The sequence below is a fragment of the Ochotona curzoniae genome, unplaced genomic scaffold, assembly GCF_017591425.1.
Source record: "Ochotona curzoniae isolate NIBS_2020 unplaced genomic scaffold, NIBS_Ocur_1.0 scaffold_4506, whole genome shotgun sequence".
NCBI lineage: Eukaryota > Metazoa > Chordata > Mammalia > Lagomorpha > Ochotonidae > Ochotona > Ochotona curzoniae.
In genome coordinates, this window is record NW_024467119.1 from 43,645,696 (window position 1) to 43,664,655 (window position 18,960).

At 36.4% G+C, this 18,960-nt stretch overlaps 1 protein-coding gene across 1 annotated transcript in view; it reads right to left on the minus strand.

The window, feature by feature from the left end:
- Window positions 1-256: 256 nt before the first annotated feature.
- The window catches only part of DKK2 (dickkopf WNT signaling pathway inhibitor 2), a 94,674-nt gene continuing 75,970 nt past the window's right edge, over window positions 257-18,960 (minus strand). The window contains exons 2-4 of the mRNA XM_040967164.1: window positions 3,891-4,041; window positions 2,681-2,836; window positions 257-1,056 (exon numbers count right to left, since the gene is read on the minus strand). Of these exons, the coding sequence (XP_040823098.1) occupies window positions 806-1,056; window positions 2,681-2,836; window positions 3,891-4,041 (558 nt within the window). The 3' untranslated portion in view covers window positions 257-805. The remainder of the gene's footprint in view (window positions 1,057-2,680; window positions 2,837-3,890; window positions 4,042-18,960) is intronic.

Sequence of the window (18,960 nt, forward strand, 5' to 3'; positions counted from 1 at the left end):
AAATTTCTGGTCTGTGTTTATATTGTGTAATCTGGAAAATAAAATCTATTCAGGATAGGGATCATATAGAATTGAAAGAGATGCAATATTTATTTCCTTCAAAATCTAGGACACTGTCTTATGCCAGTTCCTATTCATTTCAAGAGAAATTAAATTTCTGAAAACTGTAAATAAGCAAGCTGAGGAAAAACACTCTTGTTTTTTGCTTAAGGAGTTTGATGAAAGACCTTCCTTTATTTTGAAGGCATTTGGAAAATACTGGCTGCTTTTTTCCTTCTCTGTGAGAGCCTTTAATTGAGTTGGTAAAAGTAATTCCTCCAACTTAAGAGGAGATTCTGTGTTGCAAATTAACTACTTTCAGTGTTTTTAAATTCCTGTTTAACAACTGTTTTCATGTTTTACGGGTATACTTTATTCAACTACAACTTCGAATAAAATATGACTCTTAGTTTATTCATGTAATTAATCACCAATTTGAAGCAAATCTCTCCTCCAGCACAACCTAAACTCTTGGAAATTCTCATGGCATTCGTCAATAATTTCCACTGTGCACTTTTGTTTAATAATAGCATTTTCACAAATGTGTACATTATTTACATAAACAAGTTGCATAATGGAAACACAGAGCTGTGTTGCCTTGTCCACCATTCTAATTCCTTCCGTTCTGTTTCTTCCTTCCTGTGATTTTTTTTACATTCTTCACTTTAGCCAGTCTCCTGTATTCCACACCTTCTTTTCCACTATGCTCTAATGCATTAAATACACAAATTCACAGTCTGCTAGTGACACTTTTCTTCAGAGGCAATTAGATTTTCTGACACACATGGAGTCTGGCTTTGGAGGAATAGGTCGCATCTTTCCATACTTTACAAGACAGGCCTTTTGCACAGTCACACCGCTGGAAAATTTCCAGGCCATGAGAGCCCTTTTTGCGCTGTTTGGTACAAACTTCCCCCTGATGGAGCACTGGCTTGCAGATTTTGGTCCAGAAGTGACGAGCACAGCAAAACCCTTCCATGCAGTCCGATGATCGTAGGCAGGGGTCTCCTTCATGCCCTATAGAGAGGAGGATCAAAAGATAAGACATTATCCTAACACCTCAGAAAAAGGTCTTCTTTGAAGTCAGGAGTAGAAAGAATATTTGCACTTAGACTATCCTTGAGGACACTGGAAAAGTTTTGGATTCATACCAATTGACTCTTTCTGTAATCCCCAAAATCCATCAATGTCTGTTTATGTTACTTGTCTTGTACATTTCAAATGCAATTAAGGCATGGACAGCCAGGACGATACACCTCCCTCTATTTTGTCATAGTCCACTATTAGATATTTCACAGAAAACTACTTTTTCCTCCTTTCTTTCCACTAGGTGAGTGCATAAAAAAAATTAAATAGCTTTTAAATAATTTAATATTTTCTTGAAAGATAAAAATAAATGCCTAGTTTTGAAGTTGAAATTTTCAAGGACTGCTAAGACTATGCAGTATTTAGCACCCAGCAAGGGGAAAAAAACTACAAATATTTGAAACAGAATATGTTTCATAAAGAGAATTAGACTCACAAGTGGTAACAGAGCTGGAAAATCCTTTAGGACAGTAAGCTGTCATAGAGGGCCACTACTAAACTTAGGCTGAAGGCTCCAAAGACTCAGGTAGAACCCGAATCTGAGGACTGGAATCACTGGCCATGATTGAAATTCTGACAGGTCTATCAGCGAGTGGCTAAAGCCACTAGGGTACACAGCCTTGCTAGGACCCTACTTCAGGCAACTGAAATGGGAGAATGTATTGCCAAAGCCCAGACCTGACCAGGTTATCTGTTGCTATAAAGGATATTCCTGTAACAATTAATGCATATGAATTTGACAGAAGGAAAATGGAAAGAACTATGGTTAAAAAAAAAGAATTTTAGAACTTTAGGCAGGGTAGAATAATGATAAGAGAAATGAGTTGCAGCCCTTTAATACAATCTATGTGACCAAAACAGACTAATAGGTCAGATAATCCATGGGACGCTAGTGCTACAAAACAGGGAAGTATGAGAGCAAGTGTTGGAAAAAATGTAACCAGGTTTCTTACCGATGGACCTCTGAGAGTCTTCAGCCCACAAATATTTTATCATAAATTTTTAAAAATTGTAAGATACATTTTACAAAACCTTTTAAACACAGGATACTTTTAGTCCCATAATGGTTGGATTTCTGCACTATTATGCAAGGAATGAAATGGAATAACTTTGCTTGATCCCAAGATAAACCAATTATTTTTGAAAGATTGGCTTTTAATCAATTAATCATCTAATTATTTAGTGAAATAAAATTTTCAAATTTGAAAATATAAGAACATAATTCACAAATCTAATGAGTTAATCTTATGACTATATTTCCCTTTCCTTTTTTCAAAAAAACGCTTTATTATTTGATATAGAGGTGGCAACAAGCTTTATATAATGTTTCTTCCAAATTCTTTATAAAAAGAAGGCCCTGTTTAGAAAATGGCATGATTAATCTAACTGCTGCCATTCTTGCATTATTCCTTAGGGACTCTATATCATCCTCGGAAGTAAGGCATTCTTTTAAAATGTTCTCATTATAATTTCTTTGTACAGTCAGCAGAATGCCTATTATTTCTTTTTTGTTGCTGTTTCTGATAAAATAAAAAAATAATAAACAGCATCCTACCTTTTATGTGTGACATCTTGGTGTGTGGTCTTCCTAGATTCTGCCATCCTAAGTCATGGTTGGAGTAATGACCATGGTTTCGATCTCTGTGCCGAGAGCCATCCAGAGCCGGGATGTGAGGAGTTAAGATGCTTTCGGTGACTGGGATACAGATGCCTGAAAATGGGCATGCAAACAGAGGGACACAGTTCTAAATGCTTCTGGTGTGGTATGAAGCCAATCACCTCCTTTTCTGAATAACCATCTATCTTTCTTTCCTCTTTCACATGCCTACTGATACAGTATATGGCACACTTGACCCTGGAGTCAGGATTGGTTGATGGACATCTTGTTTCTCTCCAGACCCAGTAACTTTGGGCCAAAACAGAAATAAACACAGAATTTCACTGACTTATTTTTAGTATATAAGTATAAAATTAATGTTCTCCATCAGTATTTTTAAATCATGAGACAAGGCATTCATGCCCAGGATCCTGAGACTTGTTAATTAACAACACAATCCTATGTTGCACTGTAAGTGTCTCTGACTGTTTGAGGGATTCTTCTCTTCACCTCGTGCTCAAGATAGAGTAGTTCTATGCCCAGAGATCAGGAACTGGTACTGGGTATGAAACTGATTTTGCTCCTATTTCTGATTAATCATGTTTCTAATTAGTTTCTGTAACTACTCAATTTTTTTTACCATGTGTTGTCTGTAATTCTTCATTTCATAATTAACACAAAATTGTCTGCCTCTATTTCATTAAGATCAGGTAAAGTCAGGCTCAGGTATAGATAGAATATCCTGTCCCCGTTTGGAAGAAACAATCACTGATTCACCATCTGAGGCTGGCACAGGGTCTCTCTGATGAGAGTACCAAGATATGAAATGGGAAGACAGACACATTCTTGCAATGCGAAATTATGGTAGATTCCTTTCTTTGATTCATTGCATTATAAGTATTCCCTTGTATGTTTAGCAGAATGGAAACCTCTGAAAACATGAACCATTCCATATGAGTCACGAATTATGGAAGGTGGTTAGGTCTCTGGAAAACTAAGACTTGGAAAGTAATTCAGGTAATAATTACACTACCTAACCATAACTTAATCCCTCCCAATCCTAAAAGATTCCTCTAACTTCAAGAATCTGAGCAAGAAGTGAGCATGACTTGCAAATCTTCCTCCTTACATAAAGAGAAGCCCGCAATCACTGAGTGAGAATTCTTACCGTTGTTGCAACGAGTACCAGGGCAGCACATGCCATCTCGGTGACAGCGCTTCTTTTTCCTGCGACACACCATGCAGGCTGAGGATCCTTGGTGAGGACTGTGGCAGTACCTCCCGACTTCACACTCTTTGTCACTGCTGCAAGGGTAGGCCTGTCAGCAAGCAAAGCAACACAAGAGGAAAAGCGTTATGTCCTACTATGTTTTTTTTTCATTTTATTATTATTATTATTGTTATTATCACTTTATGACACAGTTCCACAGGCTCCTGGTACTTCCCTTATCCCAGCCCCAATTCCCCTCCCTGCCTAGTTCCTCTATATCATTATTAAAGCATAGTTCTTTATACACAGTCATACGTCCATCATTGCGGGCATGGACAATGGCAGAGAGTCCAGAATCCTATTGTCAAGATATAGTAAACAGTTTCATTGTAAGTCCATTTTTGTCTGGAAGTAGAAATGCATACTATGTTGTATCCTCACACCTGGATATGTTAGTCTCCATTTCACAGCTACTGTACATCCCCTCAAATGAAAAGCCATAATACAAAATCAACAATAGAAAAAAATAGAAATTTATAATGCCATGAAGTTAAATAACATGTTACTAGATATGACAGTCTCCATTACACAGCTACCATACATCCCCTTAAATGAAAAGCCACAAAACAAAATCAACATCAGGAAGAAAAAAGAAATTAACAACACCATGAATTAAATAACATGCTGCTGAATGACTAACTTGTAGCTGAAGAAATGAAAATCAAGAACCTTCTTGTAGAAAATGATGCTACTGTATGATCTATGAGTCACTGAAGAATTTAATCAGAAGAAACTGCTTTGAAGAGATGAAACTAACAGAAAATATCAAATCCCAAGTGATATAGTTTCTGCCAGACTCTAAAAGAAAATATTGTCGGCCTAGGAAAACATATCCAGCAAAGCTTTCTTTTGTCTTTGAAAATGAAATAAAATTCTTCCACAGCAAAGAAAAGTTAAAAGAATTTGCCTCTTCCAATCCGGCCCTACAAATGATACTTCAAGATGTTTTCTTGACAAAGAGGAATAGCACCAAAGAAAACCAAAGGCAAATGGGAAGAACATCCCAGTAAAATGACAACAGAAGACTAAACCAATGAATGGTCTATTTCTACAATGACAGGACCAAAGTATCACTCATACGTATTAAACTCTGAATGTAAATGGCTTAAGCTTAATCAAACGTCATAAATTAGTAGACTGGATTAAAAAACAAAACCCATCTGCATCCTACTATGTAAGGTGGCTATCCCGAATTCTAAATCTGTCCCTTATGAAAGGAAAGAGACCCTGGTAACATTGCTCTCACCCGAGATCCTGCATGGTGACACTTACTTCATTTAGGACATTGTAAGAGCTGGTTTTTGATAGTAGCACACATTAACCTGACAGTGTATCTTCATTGACACAACTTTGGAATTAGAATTCAGACATTTTCTTGATAGTTGACCCTGAAGAATGACTTCAAGGACTACGAAACAATAGTAATTGTTGGATTACCACTAATGAAAAGTGCAGTGAAGTAATTAAGTTACTCTAGGTTCCATCTATTAAAGAAGAGTGAAAAGATAGTTAAATGAAACAACAAAGAACCTTGCTAAAAGCCAATCACATCGCTTACCCAATTATGGAATTGAGGAGTGACTTCCTACCATTACTGCCTGTTAAAAAGCAAGGAGGAAGAACACTTTCAGAACAGTTGGAGACAGTAAACTCTTTGGCCCAGAGATATCAAGCAGCATCCTCATTCCAGACTTGGTGATGAGCGGTGGCAGGGTTCTGAATGCCACACCCCTGTGTTCAGGAAGCCAGAAGGCACTCCCTTACAGCTGAAAAATAGTGCATACTTCCCACCTCTACATGTTCTCACTATGCACTCTGCATTTTGGAAGTCTTCAGGAACTTCCCAGACTCTGAGAACTGAGAAACAAAAATGTCTGATCATACATCAATCCTACTCCTATGTAATGGTATAGAAACTTACCCATAAACCTTGAACCATTTTGCTACAGAAGTTGATTTGCCCTGATATTAGGAGTCATTAAATGACTCCACTTTAATGGAAACATATAAATCATTAAAACAGGCTGCTTACTTGCTTCTTAGTAAGCACCAATGATGTAGTCATAACACTGTGATAAATGTTTGGATTTTTGCATAATGTTACTTCAATCTTTTTCCTATGGGATTGGATTTAATGGTCCAGCTCTGCGCGCATTTCTTGTTCCTTTTTTCCATTCTGCTCCTGCCCATCTCACCAACATGTGTATCCTCATCTAGCCCCTATGTCGTATTTCTCACTTGGATCTGATTATCTTCAATTAGAAAGAAGGAACAATTCTCAAGTGCATGTTGGACATGACTAAAATTTCTTCGTTACTCTTAAAGGAACTGTATAGAAAATCACCTATATCCAAGTTTAAAAACATGATTTTGAAAGATTACACAGTGGCAATGTTTGACACATACATTATAATTAGAGCCAGGTGAAGCTATAAAATGAATTTGCCATGATTTTCCCGACCTAACTCTGTCATGTGTTTTTAAAAAAGTATAATTGAGGTTGAAGTATGCCATTTTTCAAGAATCCAAGACCAATGAAAACAAATGTCACTTCCCGCCTTACCACACTCTTTCCCTCAAGCACTTTATCCTCTTTATATTTAAAACTATTAATTTTAATTGAAATATGATTCACATGTTTCTGATTTATTTACATTTATTTCATCAAATTGTTTTGCAAGAAACATTTGATGTCTTACAAGTTTCTTTCCTTCCTCAAAAAAACAGGACATTTTCTTCCAAAGGAAATAAACATGCAGTACCTAAAACATCACGTGCTATTTACAGCACAAACAATGAATCATCAAGGGATTCTGAATATAGACTAATAATTAATTCCATCTCTAAAACCCAATCTGAATGGTAGAAATTATGTTTTTTACTAAAAGAGTATAGGTTCATCATTATCTTCTTAGTCTCAGTTGATGGTAAATGGAAACTACTGAAGCAATAAATATTTGATGCAAATTATGTTAGAAAAATAAGTACATGGTAATCCTTTATCTGGATGAGATCATAGGTGAATTCTCACAACTAAATTTTTTGTTAAAATATTTATTTACTTGGAAGTTAGAATTACAGAGAGAGACAGAGACAGAGAGATACACACAGAGATATACACACACAGAGAAATATGAGATCTGTCCTCTGGTTCAGATCTTCCAACAGTTGGTTCACTCACCAGATGGCAGCAGTGACCAGTGCTGAGCCAGGTCAGAGCCAGGTTCCAGGAGTTTCTTCCTGGTCTCAGATATTGCAAGGGCCCAAGTACTTGAGTCAAATTCTGCTGCTTTCCCCAGGCAGCCAGGAAGGAGCTGGATCAGATATGGAGCACTGCCATCTGTATGGGATGCTGGCAGTCCTTCTGTAGGGGCTTAATTTCCTAGCCCACACAGCCAACACCAATTTGATTTTTTTTTTTTAAAAAAGGATCGCTTCATTTGAAAGACTAATTAAGATGCACAGTTCTGTTCCTCTGCAATATATCTTTTAATTAGCTTGAACCAGGAAACACACATCTTTCTACAGAAAGAATGTATGTTTTTCTTAAAATATGAAACGTTTCGGATATTGTAAATTTGTACTGGGAATAGTATCCTAGAACACAAATACCAGAGGAAGTTCTTTGACCATTTGAAAAATAAATTTTAATAACTGACATTGAAGGTTATTTCATATTGCATCTTAAATTCTCATGAAAGTTCAAGCTGTAATAAATAACCTTTATATATTAATTAAATCAGAAGTGGTAAAAATAAATTGATTGGAAAAGGTTTTACAGAAAGTGATCAAAATTTAGGGGTATAATTTACCCTCTAAAATCAGCATCTCCTAAGAAAGATCTATTCAACCAAAATGGTTCTACTGGTTTACCTGAAAACAAACAAAAAACACCGCCCCTCCCCAGAGAAACCTCACACACAGAACAAGACATAATATATATTTAACCTAGTAACAACTATTGCTGCGTTTCAGCCTAATGCAATTTTTCTTATTGAAGTGAACAAGGAATTTTGATTTAAATACAAAGGCTCTGTGACCTGCAATTGGATAATTCCCTACAAAAGCCCCATTAAAGTATCTAGTGTTTGTCATAGTAAGAGAGGAAAATTATGCTTGTTATAAAAGACCCTAAAGAAGCACGACTAACAATGAATTGACAACTAGAGGAAATTATACACATTAAAGAAAATGTCATTTGGCAACTTCCACATAGGAAATATTTATTTTGGCTTCCAAGGGCCCTACCTGTTCCCATTTGATAATGATTTTGTAACAAACAGAAAGTGAGCTTGAGTACCTTAGCCCATGCTTCCATTTATTCAAGTGAATAATATATTTATTTGGAAGTTATTTTAGGTATAAATAAGATTTGTTTCTTTTTTTTTTTACTTCTTAGAAGACACATTAATGAGCTTATATGGCTTTTCAGTACTTTGGGTAGTAGATGAATAAGGTAGCTAGCGATTATTTTTGCAAAGGGATAGTGATATTTTCTATGGAAGGCTAGAAATCAGTGAAAGAAGTTGAGAGAACAATCTTAATGTGCTTGTCCCACAGAAAAATTTTCCACAGTTGAATCAGAAAGCTTTGTAGGCATTTAGAAAAACTCAACTTCAGCCAGAATCATTCATTACTCAGTCTCAGCCACACTTAGGAGATGAAATAATATGGGATGTCTAATAATAGCAGATGATTGGTCATAAATTAAATATGTGTGAGAGCTATCCATGATCAGGCCATAAAAACAAAGACACTTGTCTAACCCGCTTCCTAGGCTAAAAATAGCATGGTTTCCACAAATAGACATGCTAGTGATTGTTACAACCATGACAAGAACTAAAAAAAGAGTAAACACATTGGACACAGCTTGAAAATAAAGTCTATCAAAAATAAGCATTTCTTTTTCGCATTTATCTGTGCTAATTTTGAATCATTGTTTAAAATTTTAGCATTCAAGTGGAGAGGTTAAGTTCCTTCTGGAAGTAAAAATGTGTGCTCAGTGGCAGAAAACAGGGGATTTTGATGCATTTCCTGGATCTCAGTTTCAATGTAAAGTGCCACAGACAAGCATATTTAATAGTGAGGGTTTAACACACACATAGATAAGGTCATTAAGTAATGACCTATTGGATGAATTTAGGGGTTAGAAAAGTAAACTTGATGACATCTTTTTGTGGAAGATTCCAGATGCACACAGCTGTTGGAAAGACACAACACTGGCAGAAAATACTGACAATGCTGTGAAACTTTTCTCATTGTCATTTTTCGCAAACAATTCATGTCCATCTAAAATCAACATAAATGAGAGTTAAAAGTCAAAGCCCACCCTACAAATAAAATTAATTCAACAATTCTAATAATAAGTACAACTAAATGTAGTTACTCCATCGTATTTGAAGTAATTGAGCCTTCTGCTTCCCAATTTTTCTCAAGTCTACTGGGAGAAAAATGTCTATTAACTCAAGACTTATAATTAAGGTTGAATTTATCCCCAAATTTAAAATAAATCTCCTTTATTAGAGCATGTAGATTCATCAAGGAAATAATCAGATCCATAAGAACAATGATATGAGAAAAAGTCAGGTATCACAGTGACACTGACAATCAGGCAGACTTTGGCCATAATTAAAACTTTCGTTTGACTCCCAGGCTTTCAAAGTAATGATAGTGTTCCTGCTTAATGAGGAAGGAGGAACAGAAGAGGGAAACATCACAAAGTGTTCGTGTGGGTTGGCCACCCATCCGGATTCTTGCAAGACTGTCCTAGTTTTGTTGTTGTTGTTTTAATCGGGACAATTCCTTGTCCCCGCAAGCACTGTTTGCAACAATCTCGGAAGTTTTCTGGAGCCAGAAAAACGTCATCAGCTGGGCAGGCAGAAGAAAGCCTGCAGGGGATGACCCAGCTGTGGGAATGAAAAACATTCCAGGCCAGTGGACAGTGGGAGGTAGCAGAAAAGAGCTGGGAATGTAAAAGTATCTGGGAGCTCTGAAGCCTCTGCAGAAAGTTGGCGATTCTATGTGGAAGTCAGATTCCCTAAAATTACCCAAAGTATTCCGGAGAAGCACTAATTTCCCTGCTTTTGACCCGCCTCATGACAGTTCTACACTTTCATGAACATACAAGGTCCACTACTCTGAAGGCAATAATTTCAAATCAAGCAATAAAATGCACCTGTGGGGGTGCTGGGAACCATAGCGCAGTCAGGATATGTGTAGCTGTACACTGCCTGCAAAAGGCTGTGCAATCTCATCTTTTCCTTTTTGTACAACGACCCTGGGATTGAGGTGTGTTAGATGTACCTTGGAGGATTTATAAACACAAGGCCAGGAAAACTATGCTATATTAAATTTGGGGGGGAAAATGCAGACATTTTCTGATGTTCTGTATATGCAGCCATGTTTTCATTAAGATAGTTGGTTGGATACTCATTCAGTGTGAGAAACATATTTATTTAATTATTAAACACCAGCCATGATCCAATTACAATCATCCTGGTGATCTGTAAATCTGTTGCTTGTTATCTCTAAAATGAATTTTAAAAAGAACGTATTCTTTCACATATTTGGCATCTGAAAAGTGTTATGTCAATGTTATATGATATTGAATATGGTTATGATAAAGTTCACCATAATTTGGCAAATCTTTATAGAGTAGCTTTTGATTATCTTATCAAAACATACAGAACCTACAATTAATCAGGACATTTAGTCAGATTTTTTTTTTAAAGAAATGACATTTCCTGGAGTCATTCATTTAAATTTTAAAAATCTCCAAATCATCAGCACTCTTGCAAGTTAGACATCTAGAACTTCCAAATTTGCCAAATTTTACTTGTAATTGGTGCCTGCATTGTGTCACAGCAATTAAACCATAACAAGCAATGCCATCATCCCACATGAGCACAGGGTTTCTTTCCAGGCTACTCCACTTCTTACCCAGCTGCCTGATAAGCCTCTGGGGAAACAGTACTTGAGTCTCAGGCACCCACATGGGAGATCTGGATGGAATTCCAAACTCCTTGTCTCTGATGTTGCCTAACTCAGGGCATTATGTGTATTGTGTCCATTTGGGATATGAACCAGAAGATGGATGATCTCTCACATTCTCTCCTCTCTTTCTCTCTCTCTCTCTCTTGTTCTCTGTGTCTGTATCTTCCTTTCAAAAATATAAAATGAATATTAAAAGAAAAGAATTAAGAAAAAGAATGAGAATGTTTATAACTTTTGCAAAATCAAAATTTCAAATTTTGCATCAGTTTATTAACCAAAAAGGTTTTTTGTGCATCTAGCTATTGTACTGTAAAAATAATTGTAATGTGGGAGGGTTTTGCCTCTGTTTCCATTGTAAACCATGTCAAGAAAAATAATTGTAAATCCAGGCATAAATTTGAGTAATTTCAAGAAAATAAGAAGGTTGAAGATTTCAAAACAGATTTCATTAAAACAGTTCATGCTTCGTACTTCATGGAGAACATTTAAACACATTTTGTATAATTAAATAATATTCAAATAAAAATATATTCAAACATACTTAATCATTTAAATACTCAGATAAAATGCATACATCTTATGTAGTCAGAAAACTGGATTTTGATACAAAGTTCAAAGCCAAGACAATATCTTAACAAATCTGCCTGGATTATGAATTACGAATGATGCATTTCTTCCAGTGGCACATTAATTCTACTGTGTTCAGAAATCTCACTTAAATTCTAGAAAATAATAATTCTATGAAACAAAGGCAAGGTCTTCTCTAAGTGTTGTTGCTTTACCCCGTTCTGTGCATGTCATTATCAGAAGTGACATTCTAGGGAATGCCCTGCTTTGAACACACCACATTCTTTGCAGGAACATGCACATTACTGTTATTGATCACAGAACAGATGTTACCTCAATCTTGATTATTGTTACCTTTTACCTATTTTCTATTCATTCAAAATATACAGGCCAACCACATTTCCATCATCCTGGGGAAAACAACAACAACAACAACAGCATCCCAGCTTTTACAGCAGTGGGTTGGAGTCCTTCATCATCCAAAAGCAACCACAAAGTCCTTTATAAATTCTGTGATCCCAATCAACATACAGGAATCAACAGTACAACTGAAGATCTCATACAAATGTATGATTTATCAGTTAATTATGACATTTTCATTGCAATATTACAAATTTGCCTGACCACATGACTCTTTGGAAAGCTTACTTGGGAGGATAGATTTTGAGTTGTACTGAAATTTGAATTATCCCTCTTAAATTTTTTTTGGTGTGACCCAAAGCTAACTTATTGAGTCTCAGTTGCTTCATACATAAAATGGATATCATCACTAATATTTGCAGATCTCCCTTTGCTTCTCATGATAAAAAACTCCATGCAGATACTTTACTATAATTTTACTTTAAAAATCTAACAAAATTTTCAAAATGTACACATGTATATGGTACTGCATGTTATTTATGTATACACTGTATAATATCCAAAAAAAAAAAGGAAAATGTTTCATCAGTTTTAAGTATTTAACTTTCTTTTTTTACAGTGAAAGTATCCAAAATCCCATCTTCTGGACATTTTTTAATGGAGAGATGTGCAGTCCAAGGCCATTATCTTCAGTCATTTTATGGAACATCAGGTCCCAGGGATGTCTTACTCCTTTCTAGATTATTACTTAATACCAATGGAACAACATTTTTACCATGCTTCTAACTCTGCTTCTATTTCCATTCTACAAGTAAAGTTCTGTGAGACCACACCTTTATCAGACTCCACAAATGGATCATACCATTTTGTGTCTTTCTGTGCTTGCATTCTATCATTTAATATAGTAACCCCCCAACCCAGTGCCATCCATTTTATTGCAAGTAACAAGAGCTCATCCTCTTTATTGCTGAGTAATATTCCAATTGAGTGCATATGCAATTTTTAAAATATTTATTTATTTATTTATTGGAAAGGCAGAAGTACATAGAGAAGGAGAGACAGAGAGGAAGATCTTCCGTCCAATGATTCACTCCCCAAGTGACTGCAACGGTTGGTGCTGTGCCGATCCCAAACCAGGAACCTCTTCCAAGTCTCCCACGTGGGTGCAGGGTCCCAAAGCTTTGGGCCGGTTTTGACTGCTTTCCCAGGTCACAAGCAGGGAGATGGATGGGAAGTGGAGCTGCTGGAATTAGAACTGGTGCCCATATGGGATCCCGGCATGTTCAAGGTGAGGACCTTAACTGTTACTCTATCTCACCGGGCCTGCAATTTTTTTAATGCACATTTCTAATATTTCTGTTTCTTGAATATTGTGAATAGTGATACAGTAAATGTCAGAGTACAAATGTCACTATTACACATGGATTTCATTTCCCTGGGATATAATGCTGGGAGTGGGGATTTTCTGGATCATGTGGTAATGTTATTTGTAGTCTTCTGAGGAAATTGCACACTGTTTTCTGCAACAGCTATACTAATTTACATTTTTATGATACACAACTGTTCAATTTTGTCCATAGCTTTACCAACTTTAGTTGCATTTGCCTTTTTTGGTTAAAATTCAAAGCATAGTGAGGCATTATCTTCTCACCATTTGGGATTGGCCATAAGGTCTTCTTAAAAACTAATTGACCAGATAAGTTCAGTGGCCTCTTGGGGAGACCTTCTATGGTCTGAAGATAGGTCTAACAGAGTAAAGATCCGGAATGAATCTCAACTGAACTTGAACTATGGTTATGCAACAAGGTGGAGGAATCCACCATGGGGGGAGGGGTATGGGAGGGGTGGGGGGAATCCCCAACGCCTATAAAACTGTACTACATAATACAATGTAAGCAACAATAAAAAAAAAAAAACTAATTGAAAGAGAGAGGACATTGTGGCACAATGAGTTAAGTGGCTGCTTGGGATGTCCATGTCCCGTATTTTAGTGCCAGTTATAGTCCCTGATGCTATGCTTTCTGTCCAAGTTCCTGCTGTTGCAATTAGGAAAGTCCATGAATAACGGCCCAAGCTCTTGGGTCCACGCCAGCATCTGATGCAGTTCCTGGCTTCTGGCTTTGGCTTGACCACTTCTGACTGTATTTGGAGAATGAATTGGCCGATAGAGACTTCTCTCCCTCCCTGTCTCTTTCACTCTGACAGTCTCTTTTTCTCCCACTTGCTTTGCCCTCTTTCTCTGTCTCTTTCAAATAAATAAATCTTACTTGTAAAAACTGCTTAATCATTGACTCCTATAAATTCCATGTGATAATGATAGGGTCTAGGAATCTGTATTTTTGACAATTTTCATACTAGTGACCATACAATAAAATGAAAATGATGTTTTAAGCAATTGTCTGAGATTAGTGTAGTGAGTATTTCTCTGTGTGTCTGTGTTACACAGGCAATGCCTTATTTATAAAAGATGTAGATTCACTATTATTTGTCTCCAGATGAACATGATTCTAAGAGTGAAATTTATTCTTTGACAATGGCATGAGTCTGGGATTGACAACCACCAATATTTCCAGGAGAGTTCACCTTCACTTTTTGTCCTTAGCCACTGTGCTCAGGGGGTAAACTTGAGAATTTCTAAACTTGTCTGGAAAACTGAAATAACAGACAACAAAAACACCCACACTGTTTGTGCAGAAAGCTGAGTGAACTCTAAGCTGCAGCATACCCATTACAGCTGTGCTTTTCATATTCTCATGTGGCATACACTTGTGTCTTTCTGAAAATGCATAGCTTCTTAGTTTTCTTTGTATATTATTCTCAGCATTTCTTTACAAAATAAGGACTTCTACTACCCATATCTTGCATGATAAACAGATGATGTATAGTTTTATTTTTTCAGTCCCCCTTTTTATTAGTTATTTTTTATTTACTTAAAACACAGAGTTACAGAAAGAGGCAGGGACACCACACACACACACACACACACCAGAAAAAGAAAGATATCTTCCATCCACTGGTTCATTCTGTAAATGGCTAAAATGGATGCTTCTGTGCCAGGCCAAAACCAGGAGCTTTGAAATTCTTCCAGGTTTCCCATGTAGGGAAGGATGGCCCAAGCACATGTACCAGCTTCCACTGCTTTCCCAGGTAAATTAGCAGGAGTCTGCAAAGTGAAACAGGTGAGTCTCCAGATACCACCCATATAGGATGTCAACCTTGGGTTTGACCGGTGGCAGCTTACCAGCTTCATCACAGAGCTGTCCTTGTGTCTCCCCTGTCTAATAACCAATTGCTGTCTAGAATTTTTTTTTAATTATAGAACAATCTGAGACTGTTAAATATTTCTCCATTCCAAGTTGCCAACAATAAGAGTTTTAAGAATTATGGAATTTAAAGTGAGCAATTTTAATTTAACATATGTAGTGTAACATTTAAGACATTATTTGTGGCATCTAGAGCCCACACATATCAGAATACCTAGGTTTAAGTCTCATCTTCACTTCTCAGCTCCTTGGTCATGTATGACCTGGGAGTTAGTAGGTGATGACTCAAATATTTGTGCTCAAGTATTTGCATCCAAGTTACCCATGTGGAAGACTAGGACTGAGTAGACTAGATTTGAGTGAAACACTAGGATTGGCTTTGCTCCTGCCCCAGATGTTATGGCACTTGGAGAATAAATACACGGATTTGAGATTCTTTCTTTTTCTCACAAATAAATGAAACTATAAGTCACTTCAGGATATGAGATTTCTATTGATATTTATGCGTATGTATATATGGATAGGTATGCATGTAGGCACACAACTGTAGACACTTATATGTACACATGTATAAACACACAGACACTTGAATGTGTTATCCCAGTTATTAAAGGCATGTAGAGAATCACACAGAGAAGATTTTATTTTATATGAAAATTATTCACATGCTACATTTATTTCATCATTTTAAACATTTTATTGCCATTTGCACAAAATGCATACCTTAGCTAATAATACTACTGTAAATATATAAACAAATAAAATTAATACTACCATAAAAAGCTTATATGACAAGAAATAAAAAGTGAAATTTGTTATTCCTTGCCTATTTCTGTCTTATGACTTCATATTAGAAAAATTGGGAAGAATTGTGGTTTTACTGAGTCAGGGATTTTTTTGTAAGACATATCAAACACCCAAACTGAAATTTCATGATTAAATGTTTTGTTTCACAAATTTTGGTTTATTAATCAAACCTGATTTTCAACACAGACACACATGGACACACACACACAGAGTTCTAACTCATTGTGCTAATAATTGATTGATTGAGCTTATGTTGATTTTCTTGGCTGATTTCTTTTCACATGGAGTGTTCAAGCAGCACTTTTTCTAATCTTATGCATCCTTCATTTCCTCTCATAGTCAAATATGACCCCTAGGGTCATTTCATTCTAATTTTAAAGAAACAATTGATGGAAGCAGATAAAATTGAAAAGATTGCTCTTTTATCTTGGAAGATAAAGAAAAGTGCAACAAAACATAACTCTCAATATTTGTTATGTATTCGATACACTTAATATTCATGTATAAGATATTTTGCACCCTATTAAAAATGGCTTGGAAATTATATAATGTTCACTTTTGTGCTTAGAGTCTACACACCATAAAACAGCAGTAATTCATCCCTTTCAAGCATGCTGGAATGGAAAGGCAATGACTTCAGGAAAACCTGGCTGCAAGTGGTGGTCTAGAGGTTTGGGGCAACAGGTATATTCACTAGAGAGTGTCGCACAGATTGAACTGACTATAAGACTTCATGATAAAGCATAGCATAGTTCAAGGACGGTATTCATAATTCTAATGCAGAAATTTTGGTTTCTGACAATGGAAAAAAATTGTAAGTCTGTAAGGAGACTTGGAATATTATATCTCTATGTAAGAGATAGAACATTTTAGATTCAGATTACATTTGTAGTGAGATAAAAGACTAATCCCTGAGTTATGAACAAGATAGCTTGCCAACTAATAAGAGCAATGAAACGAAAATCACTAATTTTAGCAATTTTATTTTTGCTAGCCAGATTCCTTCTCTAGGAGTCTCAAGGCTACATTTTTTATAATTGATAATAGACAAGGATCTGTGACCCATGCCTATGTTTTCTGATGTATTTTGAATGTCGACTTGATAAGAGAGAGATATCATGTAACAATTATTCAAGACACACTTCAACTATACTTATGTTGTCAATCAAATCACTTTTGGCTTCCAAATGTCAGGCCTAACTATTTTGAGGGGAGCTTTTTAAACCAGTTTCAGTGTCTCAGCATGATAGGGTGGACAATATCCTAGTGGACATTTTGACTGATAAAATTTTATAATAATCAAGACTACTTATTTATCTGATATGTCTTCAAAATGATTAAATGGAAATCACCCAGCTAGCAGGGTAATTTTGTTTAATTTTATTGTTTGTGTATGACAATAACAATAATAAGACCCCATGTTGTTTATTAAAATACTATTCCCCAAATAATCAATATATCAATAAACACAGGAAGTTACTTGCTCAGCATTCCATTGTCCTGAATCAGTTTAAATTCTTATATAAAAGAAGGAAGGAAAGATCAGCACACAAGTGCAAATGAAATTTATGTGCAATGAACAACATGGCACAGAGAAAGGCATCACTCATTGGCTCATACTCTGTTTCTATCAAGTATTCTATTTAAATTTTTTTGAGGACTGAAAAGAGAAGGAAATCATGAGCCAGATGATAGATGTTTTGCTTTGTGTGACCCCAGTGTTCACATATCAGCCTTAGAAATGTGGTACTTCTTGTGATGACATACCCAATGTGTTAGTAATCCCAAAGAGAACATCTTGAAGACGTTGGCCCCCATACCACCCACATCCCAGTTCCTCCCAGCTTTGGTGTGGTGACCAGCACATTCTCAATAGTGCAAGAGAGGTCAGGAGACTTGTTACCAGATGAGAGAAAAGAAATGTCTCCAGATTGAAGTCACTTTCCTCCTAGCCCATCAACTTTCTTGGCCGTAGAAAAGAGTATGCTTCCCTATATTTCTGCTTCTTCTTTTGTTGGCTCTTATTCATTATTAAGGTTCTCCAGATGTACTAGCATTGAACTCTTTTTAATATCTCCATGGCTGGCTCTTGTTCAAGCCACTTTCATAGCCAATGGAGGGCTTTTAAATGTGAGATGGTGAGGGATGGGTGTAAAAGAGAAGCAGTGGATAGCTAAGAAAGCCGAAATTTCAAATGGATCTGTATAGGTATGTCCTGCTTCAACACAACTTGAGTGTTGTTTTGGCAAGTATATCAGGAAAAAAAAAAAAAACAACACAGAGCTTATCAGCCAAATGGCTAACAGGTTTTGTGAAGATGTGATCAGGTCAGTGTATAATCTTACAATGTTTTTTAAGCTTTTCTTCGCCTCACATTTTGATGCAACTACAATTATGTCTAGAATGCTATATGAAATCTATCCTACGTTATGGTTTCTGCTTTATGCAAGAAAGGAACAAAGAAGATAACGAGAAATACCTTCACTGTCATCATGTTATCCTTATTCTGCCTCTCAAGTGGTAATACTAAATACTCCAACACTCTGTGGCTACACAGTCATACCTTAGTCACACTCGTCCAGGATTCTATCCATTGGTGAACATGTTCCCTCTGCCAAGATCACCCTTTAACCATTCACTTCATCAACAGAATATTTCCAGACTCCCTTCTTTTTTTTTTTTTATTTATTGTTGCTTACATTATATTATGTAGTACAGTTTTATAGGCGCTGGGGATTCCCCCCACCCCTCCCATACCCCTCCCCCCATGGTGGATTCCTCCACCTTGTTGCATAACCATAGTTCAAGTTCAGTTGAGATTCATTGCTTGCAAACACATGCCTAGCATAAAGTTCAGCGTCTTATTGTCCAGATAAGTTCAGTGGCCTCTTGGGGAGACCTTCTATGGTCTGAAGATAGGTCTAACAGAGTAAAGATCCAGTCAGTTAAAAGCCCCAACAAGGCCTCAGTATCATTAT